The sequence below is a fragment of the Eriocheir sinensis genome, chromosome 5, assembly GCF_024679095.1.
Source record: "Eriocheir sinensis breed Jianghai 21 chromosome 5, ASM2467909v1, whole genome shotgun sequence".
NCBI lineage: Eukaryota > Metazoa > Arthropoda > Malacostraca > Decapoda > Varunidae > Eriocheir > Eriocheir sinensis.
In genome coordinates, this window is record NC_066513.1 from 11,985,088 (window position 1) to 12,000,043 (window position 14,956).

Below are 14,956 nucleotides of genomic sequence, written 5' to 3' on the forward strand. Positions count from 1 at the left end.
CAGTGTAGTTGTTGTCCTGCAGGGCTTTATCACTTCCGTAGCTGATGAGCTCGAACTTTTCACTATTAAATTTCATTTGTTAGTTGATGACCAGGTATATATTTTTTCCAAGTCCCTTTGTAGATTAATTACATCTTCTCCTGTGCAGATGGTGTTGGAGATCCTGGTGTCGTCTGCGAATGATGTTACCCTTGAGTATGTGACCTCGTTTATGTCCCCTATCATGATTAGAAAGAGGAGAGGTCCAAGTACAGATCCTTGTGGTACGCCACTCAATAAACTTGAGCTGCTGGATTCGACTCCTTCCACAATGACCTTTTGCTTTCTTCCAGTAAGAAAGCTATGGACCCAAGTACCAATCTTCCCTCCGATACCCATCTTTTTCAATTTATAGAGAACAACTCCATGATCCACCTTATCAAATGCCTTTGCGAAGTCTAGGTATATCACATCGACATTCTTTCCATTTTCACTTCCTCGAGAACATTTGTGTGGTGATCTAGAAGCTGAGAAAGGCAGGATCTCCCCTTCCTAAAACCATGTTGTCCAGAGTTGAGGAGATTTTTACCTTCAAGGTGTTTTACTAATACTTTCCTGAGGACCCTTTCAAGTGTTTTAATAATGTGTGATGTCAGGGTCACTGGTCTGTAATTTTTGGGGAGAGCTCTTGAGCCACCTTTGAAGATTGGTGCAACTCTTCCTTCAGTGAGAGAGGCTGGGATTTTTCCTGTGTCCAGGGATCTTCTCCATAAATTATATAAAGGTTTTGCTTGACTGTCTATACAATTTTTAGGAAAGATGGCTGGAATACCATCGGGTCCTGGTGAGGAGTTGTTCTTCAGTTCTTTAATTGCCTCCTTGATATCCCCCTCTGTGAACCTGACATCTATGACACACCCTTCAGTTTCATCCGCAGCGCTGAAGAAGTGTGACGGATCAGTGATCTTTTTGTCTGGCATGGGGCTGCTGTACACTGTGCTGTGTTGGTTTTGTAGGATGTTGGCTGTCTTTTGAATCCTCAACCATTTCATTGTTTGCATCTTTTAGGGGCCCTATCTTTGCCTTCACTGTTAGTTTTCTTTTTGCATATGAGTAGAAGTATTTTGGATTTGATTTTATTGCTGTTACTGCTGCTGATTCTTCATGTTCCCTTTGCTTGTTGTAGGATTTTTTCAGCTTCAGCTCCATGTCCAATATTTGGCTTTCAAGACTCGTTCTATGAGGCTCAGAGGGCATCCTGGCAAGTTTCTTCTTGATTTTTGTTCTTTTTCTCGTCAGGATCCTTCGGTCTCTCGGAATGTTTCCTCTCTCCTGGTTTTCTTTTTTGGGATATGTTTCTTGCAAATTTGTTTGTAATTTGTAATAAATTTGTCTAATATTTCCTCTACTGTTCTTTCCCTGCCCAAAACTTGCCACTCAAAATCACTTAATTCTTTGTTCAGAAGTTCCCAATTTATGTCTTTATCATAGAAATTTAGTGTAGCGAAACTATTTTCTTCATTTTCTACTATTGGCAGCATTGGTACTTTCTTCATTTTGTTGATTTTTACCTCCACAAGATTGTGGTCAGATAGTACAGTTTTCATTATTTTGTGGCTGTGTATCAATTCCACATTAATTGACTAACACTAGATCTTGGATGCTGTTCTTTCGTGTTGGGTCACTGATTTTTTGTTCCATAAAATTGTTTTCAACTAGATCCATAGGTAGCTTGGCTTGATCCTGATCTTCCTTCGTCCCACCAATGATTTTACCTGATGGCCATTTGATTATTGGCAGGTTGAAGTCTCCTAGAAGAAGCACATTTCTTGGAGTTATTATATCCTCCTTGAGTTTCTCTTTCATTTTTCAATCATGTGAGAGAGTCTTAATTTGCTTATCAGACTTTGGTGGTCGGTAGAGAACTGCCACTATCATCCGCCTCTTCTTTATTTCAACCACTATAGCACCTCGTTCATGCCATCTGAGAGAGAGAAAATTACCTCAGCACTAGATGCAATGTCATCTCTCACATATAAAGTACCACACCACCATGACTCCTATTTCTTCTGTCTGTGCGATACAGGGTATAATTCTCAATTTTTACCTCTTCATCGCTTACATCTGGTGTTAGGTGGGACTCAGTGAAGGCTATAAATGTGTAGTCACTTTCAGAGGCTAACTCTGTAAGTGTAAGGTAAGGTACTTTGCTGTGGTTTTTCATTGGATATAGACCCTGTATGTTCCACAGCAAGAAATTTTCTAGCAATTCACTGGTCCGGTCGCTGGTACTCGTGCATACCAGTGGGTTTGTGGGTTCCATATGAGTGGGGTGACCTGGGGCTGACATGTTGACATTACCCTGGTGTCTGTTGTACTGGTAGTGGTCCTGTCATCTGAGGATGTTTAGAGGTTTGGGGGACTTGGGCCGCCTGGAGTTGGAGTTGGGCGAGCTGCTGGAGAATTTGCTCCATCTGAGACTGGACATGGTTCATTTGTTGTTGCACTTGTGCTTACTCTAACAAAGTTTTTTGTAGCTCAATCCCCCCCTCTGAAGCAAATGAGAGAATTATAGAAGCCATGAAGAGTTTTCTGGAAAAGATGTGGTGTGCAAGAAATAGGGAATTGGAAGATTTGTAATGGATACTGCTTGTTTTGTTTTTAATTTTTACAGGTTGTGCCGATATGAAGGCCTGACTCTCCAACGGGTCACCTGTACAGCAAGAGTAAGCCGGGGTAGGTACAAAGGCTGTAGTTGAACCCGAAGGGGACAACTACCTCCCGAACCAAGACCAAGACCAAGAGCAAGGGCGGGAAAACGTGAGGCGTTGCTTGTGATGGAGGGCGGCGAGGCTTGGCGCCGAGGAGCTCCCGAGACACCCGATGGTAGCGACGGGCTGTGCTGGGGCGTGGCGGGCGGCGCAGAGATGACTACACACGCCCAGAAGACAGGTAACAGCCGGAGTGGAACATTACTGTGGATTTCCTTTGGCCGAGGGAACAGACGGTGTCGGTGATCCTGAAGGGCAGGCCGTGGTGGTGGTGGTGATCCTGAAGGGTAGGCCATGGTGGTTGTGGTGCTGATACGAAGGGCAGGCCGTGGTGGTAGTGGTGGTGATCCTGAAGGGTAGGCCGTGGTGGTAGTGGTGGTGATCCTGAAGGGTAGGCCATGGTGGTTGTGGTGCTGATACGAAGGGCAGGCCGTGGTGGTAGTGGTGGTGATCCTGAAGGGTAGGCCGTGGTGGTTGTGGTGCTGATACGAAGGGCAGGCCGTGGTGGTAGTGGTGATCCTGAAGGGTAGGCCGTGGTGGTTGTGGTGCTGATACGAAGGGCAGGCCGTGGTGGTAGTGGTGGTGATCCTGAAGGGTAGGCCATGGTGGTTGTGGTGCTGATACGAAGGGCAGGCCGTGGTGGTAGTGGTGGTGATCCTGAAGGGTAGGCCATGGTGGTTGTGGTGCTGATACGAAGGGCAGGCCGTGGTGGTAGTGGTGGTGATCCTGAAGGGTAGGCCATGGTGGTTGTGGTGCTGATACGAAGGGCAGGCCGTGGCCTAACACCATCCAGGTTCTCTCACCTGGTGGGCTTCCAAGAACCCGGTAGACACAGGGCCCAAAAGGAAGCCGCACTCTGCTGTTGCGCCAGCCCGACTAATTCAGTAACCTCCATACATACAAATACATGTGCTATAGACAGAGCTGGAATTGTGCATCATGTGCAGCAAAGTAAATAATCAATTAATAATATGTAAATGAACAAACTAAAATGTAAAAAGCCTGTCACCAAGATGAGCAGCAAGGGATGCTTTAAATGCCGAGAGTGAATTAGCTGAAACAACATGCTGGGGAAGAGAGTTCCACAGCGAAATACCTCTGATGTTGAAGAACCTCTCGCGGATCTCTAATTCAGTTCTTATGTGTGCAACCTTATACTGATGGCCTCTTGTGGTGCCTAGAGGTGGACTGACAAACATATCCTCGGGGGCAATAGCACAAAGACTTCCCAATAAAATCCACGGGATTTACATATGATCTACATAGATCCTGTTGCCCGCCTCCATATTCATCTGTGTTTTGTGTTTGTCATATTTGTTTTTGAATGATGTTGTGGATGTAGCATTTACTACGTGTTCTGGTAGTGAGTTCCATGTATTTATAACTCTGTGTGTGAAAGTGTGTTGTGTTTGTGTTTTGTTGCATCTCTGTTTGTATATTTGTTTGGAGTGGCCACTTCGTGTTGTGTTTGTGGTTTGGAAAGGTGTGTGTTTGTCAACGTTTTCCATGCCACTCATTATTTTGAAGACTTCGATCATGTCCCCTCACTCTCTCCTATCCTCCAGCTTGGGAATGTTAAGTCTTCTCAGCCGCTCTTCATAAGGGAGGTTCTTAAGTGATGGGATGATTTTGGTGGCTCTTTGTACTTTTTCTATTCTATTGATGTTTACTCTACCTTGTGGGCTCCACACTTGCACAGCGTATTCCAGATGGGGGCGTATGTGCTGTATACACTGGCAAAGCCTTCCTCTGTCCAGTGCTTGAAAGTACGTTTGAGGAAGCCTAACATGCTATTTGCTTTCGATGTTATATTTTCAATGTGATGTGTAAATTTTAGATCTTCTGAGAACAGAACACCCAGATCCTTTTCCTCTGTTATTTGATTTATGTAGATGTCTTCCATCTTGTAAGGGTGTCTGTCATTATGGTGGCCAATGTGCATCACTTTACATTTGGGGATGTTGAATCTTAGCAGCCATGTTTTGGACCATTCCATCAGTTTGTTGATGTCTTCTTGTATGGTGTTCTTTTCTGCAATTGTGCTGCTTTTTACCATATAATTTTGTGTTTGTGTGTGTGTTTGCATTGTGAAGTAATGTTGATAGGGAGGTCATTTATGTAGATCAAGAAGAGCAAGGGTCCCAGTACGGAGCCCTGGGGTACTCCGCTGGTTACCCTGGCTGGAGCAGAGAAGGCTCCATTCACCTTCACCTTCTGGACTCTGTTTGCGAGGAAGTCTTCAATCCAGCCGAGTATGTGTCCCTTAACACCAGTTTGATGGAGCTTGTGGATGAGTCTCTTGTGTGGCAGTGTCAAAAGCTTTTTCAAAGTCAAAATAGATTATATCAAATGGGTGGTTGTTGTCGTGCAAGTCTGACCAGTCTGTGATTGCAGTTAATAAATTTGTAAGGCAGGATCTTGCTTTTCGAAAGCCATGTTGATTGTCGCATAGGGTTTGTTTTTCTTCATAATTGGTTATCAATGTGTCTCTTACTATTTCTTCTAAAACTTTGCATAAAATACTTATGAGGCGTATAGGTCCGTAATTTTTGGCTTGGCTCTTGGATCCCTTTTTGTGGATTGGGGATACTATGGCTTCTTTCCACATTTTGGGTACAGTGGCTGTTTGTATGGATTTGTTGTACAAGATGGTGAGTGGGTGGCAAAGCTCTTCTGCTAGTTCTTTCAGCAGTTTTGGGTGAAGGTTGTCTGGTCCTGGAGTCTTGTATTCATTTAGGGCTTTCAACTTTGCTTTAACTGTGGCTTCACGTATGTGGATTATGTCTACATCAATCGTGTTTCCAACTACGCTGGCAGTGAGTGGTTGTGGTGTGTTTACTTCATACAGGAGGGGGGCAGATTCATTGAGTAGAAGTTCCATTTGGTCATCCTCCTTTGTGAAAACAGACTTGAAAAAGAGGTTCAGCTCATTTGCTGTGTCTAGGTTGTCCGAAGTGAGTTCATTACTGCTTTTCAATAGCCTGCCAACATGTTCTTTGACCCTTTTATTACTATTTACATATCTATAGAGTGCTTTGGGTTTGTTTTCACCTCTTCAAAAAGTTTTTGCTCATAGTCTTTTCGCACTTTCCTGAGTGTCTTGGTGCAGGCGTCTCTCTGTCTGATGTAGTCTTGGTAAGACTCAGACATTTGTTTGCAAGGTAACGCTTCCAGGCAAAGTGCTTCCTCCTGACTGCTCTCTTGGCAAGGTTGTTGAACCAAGGCTGTTTGTCTTTCTCGGATTCCACTTTCTTCCTTTCAGGTATAAATTCTTCTATTCCTTCCTGTAAGATTTCCTGAATGGTGTAAGCAATTTCATTTGTGTCAAGATGTTGTAATAATGAATCCCAATTTTTCTCGCTCAGTTTCTCTTTGAAGTCCAGATAGTTGCCTTTGAAGTAGTTTAGGTTTTTCCTTTCAGGGTTTGTTTTGGTCTTGCATTGGTAAATATAGTCGAAAGAGACAACACAGTGGTCACTTTTCCTAAGGGGCTTAAATAATCAATGTTTTCAATGGATTGCTGATCGTTGGTCAGAATAAGGTCTAAAGTGCTAGGTCTGTGGTTGCCCCTTACACGGGTGGGTTGGTTGATGTGTTGTGTTAGGAAGGCATCGTTCATGGCATCAAGGAACTTTTGTTCAGGTGAGTTTTCTGGTGTTGGAGTAGTTTGTGTGTCCCAGTCAATATTTGGCAAATTGAAGTCTCCAGTGATTAGGGTTCCATTTCTTTGATTTGCAGCTTTTTCCAGAATCTGGTGCAACGGCTGGTCGTTTTCTTGGGAGGAGTTTCCCTTCCGGTAGATACAACCAGTGAGCACCCCGGGACCCCCATCTTTTCTGATCCAGCTGAAATGGCATTCGGAGAAACGTGCTGCGAGGTCGTTTAAGTCATTACAGGGCATAACGTTTAGCGTTTTGTGGAAATACATGATAATTCCACCTCGTTGCTCTCTTGTGTTGTCTTTTCGTGTTATGTGATAGTTCTGTAGTATTCCACTTTTGAGTTCGCTGTCAAGAATATTATCTGGTTGGCACCACGTTTCAATCAAGTATATTATGTCAGGCTTTATTGAGAAAACTGAGTGTTTAAATTCTGGTAGCTTGTTTCTAATACTTTCACAGTTTGTTAACATACACTTGAACGTGCTTAATTCTGACAATTTTGGGGGTGAGGAATTGCACTTGTAACCATTTGTACCATGGGAAAAATTAATACTATTATCACAATTCTTTATGTGAGAACTAATTCTAGTGAGATCCTTTAGTTTCTTATCTATATCTACATCATTTACATATGTACAGCTCAAGGTGATTGCATCTAGTAACCCCTCTCCAGCCTTTCTACTGGGTGGGGTTTTTCTACAATCTTCCCGTTTTTTATCATCCAGTTATCATTACCAGTCTCTTGTTTCTTGTCAGCCAGTGCAAGGCGGAGCTTGTTGTTCTCCTCGCGTTGTTTTGGTGTCATGTCAGGTGATATGTAGATGTTGCTCTCTGTTGGGTGTGTATCACGGCTCAGAGTCCTAAACTTCTTGGCATTTCTCAGCATCTGGCTGCGGCTTCTTTCATTTTCCACTTCAACTTTTAGCAGTCTGGGTTTGTTTGTTCCTTACTGAGTTTTCCGACCAAGTCTAAATGCCTGTGTTATGTTGACTCTGTCAACTTCTAGGAACTGTCTAGCAATGGTCTGGACTGCCTGGATGTCTTTATCTTCTTTTTCCATGGCAGTGAGACTGTCCTTAGGTTCAGGTACAGTATGAATTATAAGGTAATCCCTACGTTTCTGTCTCTCATAGAATTCTTCCATGTGCACTTCTATGGCTGCTGCAACTTCCTGCTTTACTAGTTGGGCCATGTCTGCCCAGATATCACTTACTTGTTTCTCCAGGCGGTTTAGCTTCTCAGTGATTTGGTCATCAGCACTGTTTGAGGTTTTAACTGATGCTTCAACTGTATGGTGCTGTGTGTTGACCTTTTGCTGCTGTTTGGGTTTTTTTCCATTGCTGAGAGAGGCAGCGACCTTCACATGGCAGGACTGGCAAAACCACATGGTGTCACAGTCCTCTTCACTAATGCTATCAAAGTGTTGTCTGGTCAACTTGGAGCATTTGAAGTGGACCCATCTCTCACAGCAGTTGCACTCAATGCTTAATGCATTGGTAGTTATTTTCTTTTCACACTCGGGGCAGTGGTCACGATTGTTGTTTACATTCTGCTTGGGGCAGCTGGGGCATGAGCCCCCAGGCCCAGGCTGGCTTTTGCACTTTTGGCATGGATTTTGGGGTTGCATTGTGTGTGTGATATGGAGGAGACTAAGGACTATGAGATACAATACTTATCTGTAAATCCCATGAAAGATATTGGCCAGTTTTGAAGAAAGATGAGGAGCCCTCCAAAGTAAAGTATTTGCCAATACTTTACCATGTCATGCCATAGCAGCCAACCATGGACAGAGTACAAGTCCAAAGCCTTCATTCTCTGGGAATAACTTCGATGCTCCATACCTCTAATGTTCCTGGTCCAACGTCTCTGCACTGACTCAAGTAAGTTGAGATCAGTAATATATCCCAGATTCCACACAGCTGAACAATATTCAAGTAAAGGCTGAATGTGCGTCACATAAATAGGGACAAGAAAGGAAGCATCGCGGTTAACTGTAGATTTAAGTAGATTTTGAGCCATGCCACCTGCTTTCTGGACGATGTTCTGTATGTGCTTGTGAAATTTCAAGGAAGAATTGACATTAACCCCAAGGTCCATTGCAGAATCGTTAACTGGAATAGGAATGCCATTTAGATAATACATACCAGAGGCCGGTAAACCCGACAAGTCCACGGTCCGCCTTTGGAATTTGACAATTACACATTTATTAATGTTCATGGATAAACCCCAAGACAATGCAACTTTGTAAAGATTATCAATATCTCTTTGACAAGAAGCCATGTTTTGGTGAGCAGTATGCACACAGTTAGTCTCAATTGAAATATACAATTTAAGGTCATCAGCAAAAATTTTTGTATGGGAACTAATGTCATGAGTAAGAAAGTTAATATGTAGAAGAAATAGAAGTGGACCAAGAACTGAACCCTGGGGCACCCCACTGACCACATCGCAAGGACGACTCAACTGACGATCGACTACAACATTCATAACCTGAGATTTTAAAAACTTCCTTATCCAGCCCAAAAGCTTGCCTGTAATACCCAATTTCCTAAGCTTATCTAACAAAATGTCATGACATACAGTGTTGAAGGCCTTAGAAAAGTCAAAAAGAATGAGATCAACATTTTTACCCTGGTCCATGGCACAAGTAACATCATTGTATGTCCGCAGCAGCTGGTCCTCTGTGGATCTGCCTGGATGAAAACCAAACTGCTCATTACACAAAATGCTATTACTTGTGGCATAATCAAAAATAAATTTACATAATATACACTCAAGAGATTTCACACAGACTGATGTCAGTGATACTGGTCTATAATTTAAAGGATCATGTCTAATCCCCTTCTTAAAGATTGGCACAATCAAGGACCTCTTCCATATGGATGGTAGAGTGCATGTGTCCAGAGAAGATCTGAAAATGAGCCATAAAGGGTAAGAAAGTTCATCTTTACAAGATTTAAGCAAACAAGGATGGAGCTCGTCTGGTCCCATTGACGACGACACATTGAGATCTGAAAGTACAGCAATGACAGAATCCAATGAGATATCAATGTGTCCAATGCTTCCATCAAAGACCTGGTGAGGCTCAGCATGATCAGGAATTTCCTGCACATAAACTGAGGAAAATGCCGCAGCGAAAATATTAGCCATGCCCTCTGCCTGGTTGATGACATTACCATTGTCTGACATTAGTGGACCAACCCAAGGTTTGCCCACCTTCTTCTGGCGTATATATGAATGAAAAACCTTTGAGTTGTGTAAAGATTTGTCTACAATTGATGCTTCATACTCCGCCTGCTTTGCTAAGGTAAAATTCTGATACTGGAGGTTAGCCGCCTGAAAAAGACTTAATGCATCAGTGGCCTCACTAGAATTCCTTCCTAAACGAGAACATATTGTCTTGTATTGTATCTACAGCATATGGCGTCTCCTCTTCAAAACTTGAGGCGGGCGAACCTACCATTAAGGGGAATGAGCACCTGCCGTGATGGTAGAGGAGGGAATGTATCTATCAATTAAAGGCATCAAAATATTAAGGAAACTTGAAAACATCTGTTCGACATTAAGGTGTAGAAATTCCAAGTCCCAATCAACAACAGACAAGTGGCTACTTATCTGTTGGTATTTACCCTTATGCCAGAGTCTATGACTACATGACATTTGGGATCCCGAAATATCCTGAAAAATGTAACTGCAAAGTGTTGGGCTGTGACTACAATTTGGGAAGGGAGGAAGCACCCGTATCTCACCAACTCTGTCACTCTCGCTAATTAGAATAGGGTCTAGTGTTTTGCCAGGTGGTGTTGGGTAGGCTGTGTTGGTGGTGTTGGGTAGGCTGGGGTGGTGGTGTTGGGTAGGCTGGGGTGGTGGTGTTGGGTAGGTTAGGGTGGTGGTGTTGGGTGGGCTGGGGTGGTGGTGTTGGGTAGGTTAGGGTGGTGGTGTTGGGTAGGCTGTGGTGGTGGTGTTGGGTTGGTGATCCTTAAGGGTAGGCTGTGGTGGTGGTGGTGGTGATCCTGAAGGGTAGGCTGTGGTGGTGGTGGTGATACTGAAGGGCACAAAATACATATTTCCTCGCCCGCACATGATGATTATGTTAACCCCTCCAAAGACTTACCAATAAAATCCACGGTATTTACTTATGATCTACATAGATCCTGTTGCCCGCCTCCATATTCATCTGTGTTTTGTGTTTGTCATACTGGTATTTGTTCTTGAATAATGTTGATGTAGCATTGACCATGTTTTCTGGAAGTGAGTTCCATGTATTTGCAATCTGTGTGTGAAAGTGTGTTGTGTTTGTGTTTTGTTGGATCTCTGTATATTTGTTTGGAGTGGCCACTTCATGTTTTGTTTGTAGTCCTCTTGTAGGCCTCTTGCAGACTCCTGCGTTCTTATGTTCTTATGTTTGGAAGAGTGCGTGTTTGTCAATGTTTTCCAAAATCACCACCACAATAGACTCATTCAGAAAACGAATACACACTCACTTGTCACCACAACACACCAACATTAACAATTACACTTGATTCACTTCCCTCCCCCAGCCCCCCAACATCCAACACAAATATGCATATTATGCACCTGTATGGGTGCCCTGTGCATTTTTGAATCCAGATCCAGATCACTAATTATTTTGAAGACTTTGATCAAGTCCTCTCACTCTCTCCTATCTTCCAGCTTGGGAATGTTGAGTCTTCTCAGCCGCTCGTCATAAGGGTGGTTCTTAAGATGGGATAATCTTGGTGGCTCTTCTTTGGACTTTTTCTATTCAATTGATGTTCACTCTACCTTGGGGGCTCCACACTTGCACTGCGTATTCTAGGTGGGGACGTATGTATGTTCTGTACCGTACACACTGGCAAAAAACCTTCCTCCGTCCAGTGCTTGAAAGTATGTTTGAGGAGGCCTAACATGCTATTTGCTTTTGATGTTATATTTTCAATGTGATGTGAAATTTTAGATTTTCTGTGAACAGAACACCCAGATCCTTTACTTCTGTTACTTGATTAATGTAAATGTCTTCCATCTTGTAAGGGTGTCTGTCATTATGGTGGCCAATATGCATCACTTTACATTTGGGGATGTTAAATCTCAGCAGCCATGTTTTGGACCATTCCATCAGTTTGTTGGTGTCTTCTTGTATGATGTTCTTTTCTGCAATTGTGCTGCTTTTGCCATATAACTTTGTGTCGTCTGCAAAGAGTTTGCATTGTGAAGTTACGTTGATGGGTAGGTCATTTATGTAAATCAGGAAGAGCAAGGGTCCCAGTACAGAGCCCTGGGGAACTCCGCTGGTTACCTTGGCTGGAGCGGACAGGGCTCCATTGACCCTCACCTTGTGGACTCTGCGAGGAAGTCTTATATCCAGCTGAGCATGTGTCCCTTTACACCAGTTTGATGGAACTTGTGGATGAGTCTCTTGTGTGGCATGTTGTCAAAAGCTTTTTTAAAATCAAAATAGATTATATCAAATGGGTGGTTGTTGTCGTGTGTCTGACCAGTCTGTGATTGCAGTTAATAAATTTGTAAGGCAGGATCTTGCTTTTCGAAAGCCATGCTGATTGTCACATAGGGTTTGTTTCTCTTCATAATTGGTTATCAATGTGTCTCTAACTAGTACTTCTAAAATCTTGCATAAAATACTAGTGAGGCTTATAGGTCTGTAAGTTTTAGCTTGGCTCTTAGATCCCTTTTTGTGTATTGGGGACACTGGCTTCTTTCCACAACTTAGGTACAGTGGCTGTTTGTATGGATTTATTGTACAGTATGGTGAGTGGGTGGCAAAGCTCTTCTGCTAGTTCTCTCAGCAGTTTTGGGTGGAGGTTGTCTGGTCTGGAGTCTTGCATTCATTTAGGGCTTTTAACTTTGGTTTAACGGTGGCTTCACCTATTTGAATTATGTCTATGTCAGTCGTGTCTCCAATTACGCTGGCGGTGAGTAGTTGTGGTGTGTCTACTTCATACAGGAGGGGGGAAGATTCATTTAGTAGAAGTTCCATTTGGTCATCCTCCTTTGCGAAAACAGACTTGAAAAAGGTTTTCAGTTAATTTGCTGTGTCTAGGTCGTCCAAAGTGAGTTCATTACTGCTTTTTATTAGTCTGCCAACTGTTTTAAGTTTGATGTTTATGTGTTGTAGCGTGCATTATATGGGGACAGTGATACACGCTTGTGGCCTGTGCTCTCTGTACTCTGCCTCTGAGCCGTTACAAAGCGAATCCTTCAAGAACGTAAACAGTGCCTTATAGAAAACTAGAAAATGGTGAGGGGTGATTTAGTCTGGTCGTAAGGGTGAACTGGGGCGGAAGTCACCGACTCTTTGACCTGTGCTAGCACTGTGTCTTGAGCTGGTCCCCACTGCCAATCTACGTCTTTGTAGGTTAGACGACGAATGGGTTCCAATATGTCAGATAATTGGGGTAGAAACCTTGCTAAATAGTTAACCATACCAGTGAGTCTCTGTACCTCCACCACATTTTGTGGGGCTTTCATGTTGACAATTGAAGCTATTTAATCAGGGTCAGGTTTTAGTCCATCTTTAGAAATCTTATGACCTAAAAAAGATATCTCAGACTTTCTCAGTTCATGGCAGATGAATTTTAAGATCATCAAGTGTAGCGTAATTAGTGTAGGAACACGCAACCCATTACACAGGTATAGTTTAGACTCCACAGCGATAGGCAGGTCTGAGTGTGAAAGGGATTTGGGAGTGTTAGTGAACTCTGACCTAAAACTAAGGAAGCAATGTATTAGTGCGAGGAATAGGGCTAACAGGGTATTAGGCTTTATTAACAGGATGGTAACCAACAGGAGTGCAGAGGTCATCCTCAGACTCTATTTAGCGTTAGTTAGGCCACACTTAGATTATGCTGTCCAGTTTTGGTGCCCACACTACAGAATGGACATCAACTTGCTAGAATCAGTTCAGAGGAGGATGACCAAGATGATTCAGGGGCTGAGGAACCTCCCATATCAAAATAGGCTGAAACATCTAAACTTACATTCACTAGAGAGACGAAGAGTGCGGGGAGATCTGATAGAAGTATTCAAATGGGTCAAGGGTTACAACAAAGGCAATATAAGTAAAGTACTGAGAATTAGCCAGCAGGATAGAACACGCAGTAATGGATTTAAATTAGAAAAGTATAGATTTAGGAGAGATATAGGCAAGCATTGGTTTAGTAATAGGGTGGTGGGGGAATGGAATAGACTGCAATCACATAGTTAGTGCAGGGACAATAGCTTGTTTTAAGAGTAGACTGGATAGCTACATGGACGAGGAGGACAGGTGGCAGTGAGGTGTGGGTGCAGTAAGGTGACGGGGTACTGGATGCGTGCCTAGTACCGCCAGTATAACGAGGATCAAGCCTCTACCTGTAACCCCTGTAACTACACCTCACCCACCGTGAGTAGTGGGGGGGATTCTGGAGCTGCCCTGTGTAGGCCACCCGGCCTCTTGCAGTTTCCCTATGTTCTTATGTTCAGTCTTGCAAGTGTTTAACTTGATTCCTACATCTTTCTAGCAACTTGCATACATTGTTATCATGATCAGTATGTGGTTCATCATCATTGTCACCAGAACCATAAACTAATCTCATCAGCTACACACACAACTCCTTTCAAACCTTCTAATGCTGTATTCAATCTCTTTTGAAAAATTTCACTGCTGACAGCTAGACCAAAAGGTAATCTCAACCATCTATATCTCCCTAATGGTGTTTGAAATGTTGTCAAGTAGCTGGATTGTTCATCCAAAACACAGTGCCAGTAGCCGTTCCTAAGATCAAATTTAGAGAATATTTTAGCCTTTGACAGGTTAGGCAGCACATCATCAATTATTGGAAGAGGATGCATTTCCCTTTGTAAGTCTTTGTTTAATGCTTGTGGATCAATGCAATCCTTATATCACCAGATTTCTTACTTCCAACAACCATGCGGCTTACCCACTCTGTTGGTTCATCAACTTTGGCAATGACTTTGGCTCTTTCAAGTTCTCTTAGCTTATTGTTAACTCTGCTTAATGCTGATCGGTACTCTGCATGACTGTACTGACACTGGACTTGGATTAGAGCTCAAGGCTAATTTCACAACACCAGGTAGTTTGCTGAGGTCTGATGCAAATACATCAGAGTAATTAGCAAAGGAATCACTTACTATACTGTTGTTCTCATAATCTACAGTGATCAACTTCATCTGCTCTGATGCTCTTTTACCCAGAATTGGTGTAACATCTACTACCACAAACTCCACTGAATGTTGAGTGTTAGTCTTACAGTTCACAATCACAATTCTGCATTTACCCAATGGATGTAATTTGGTAGAGTTATACATATATAAAACAGTGTTACAGGGTTGCAACTGAATATTTGGGATCATATGTCTAGGAACAGTATTGACACTAGCACCACAATCAACTTGGAAAGCAACTTGTTTGTCACATACCAACATAGATGCCATGATCACCTTGTTGTTGCGTCGGTCAGATACCTTCATCACGTACTGCATCTCAGTGTCATCATCAGTGTCATCTTGTTCACCATGAACGGAATT

At 42.9% G+C, this 14,956-nt stretch overlaps 1 protein-coding gene across 1 annotated transcript in view; it reads left to right on the top strand.

The window, feature by feature from the left end:
• Positions 1 to 2,666: 2,666 nt before the first annotated feature.
• LOC126984357 (uncharacterized) overlaps positions 2,667 to 14,956 on the top strand; it is a gene marked incomplete in the record, with an annotated part of 141,274 nt that continues 128,984 nt past the window's right edge. Inside the window, 1 exon segment of the mRNA XM_050837970.1 lies at positions 2,667 to 2,931. Coding sequence (XP_050693927.1) covers positions 2,817 to 2,931 — 115 coding nt within the window.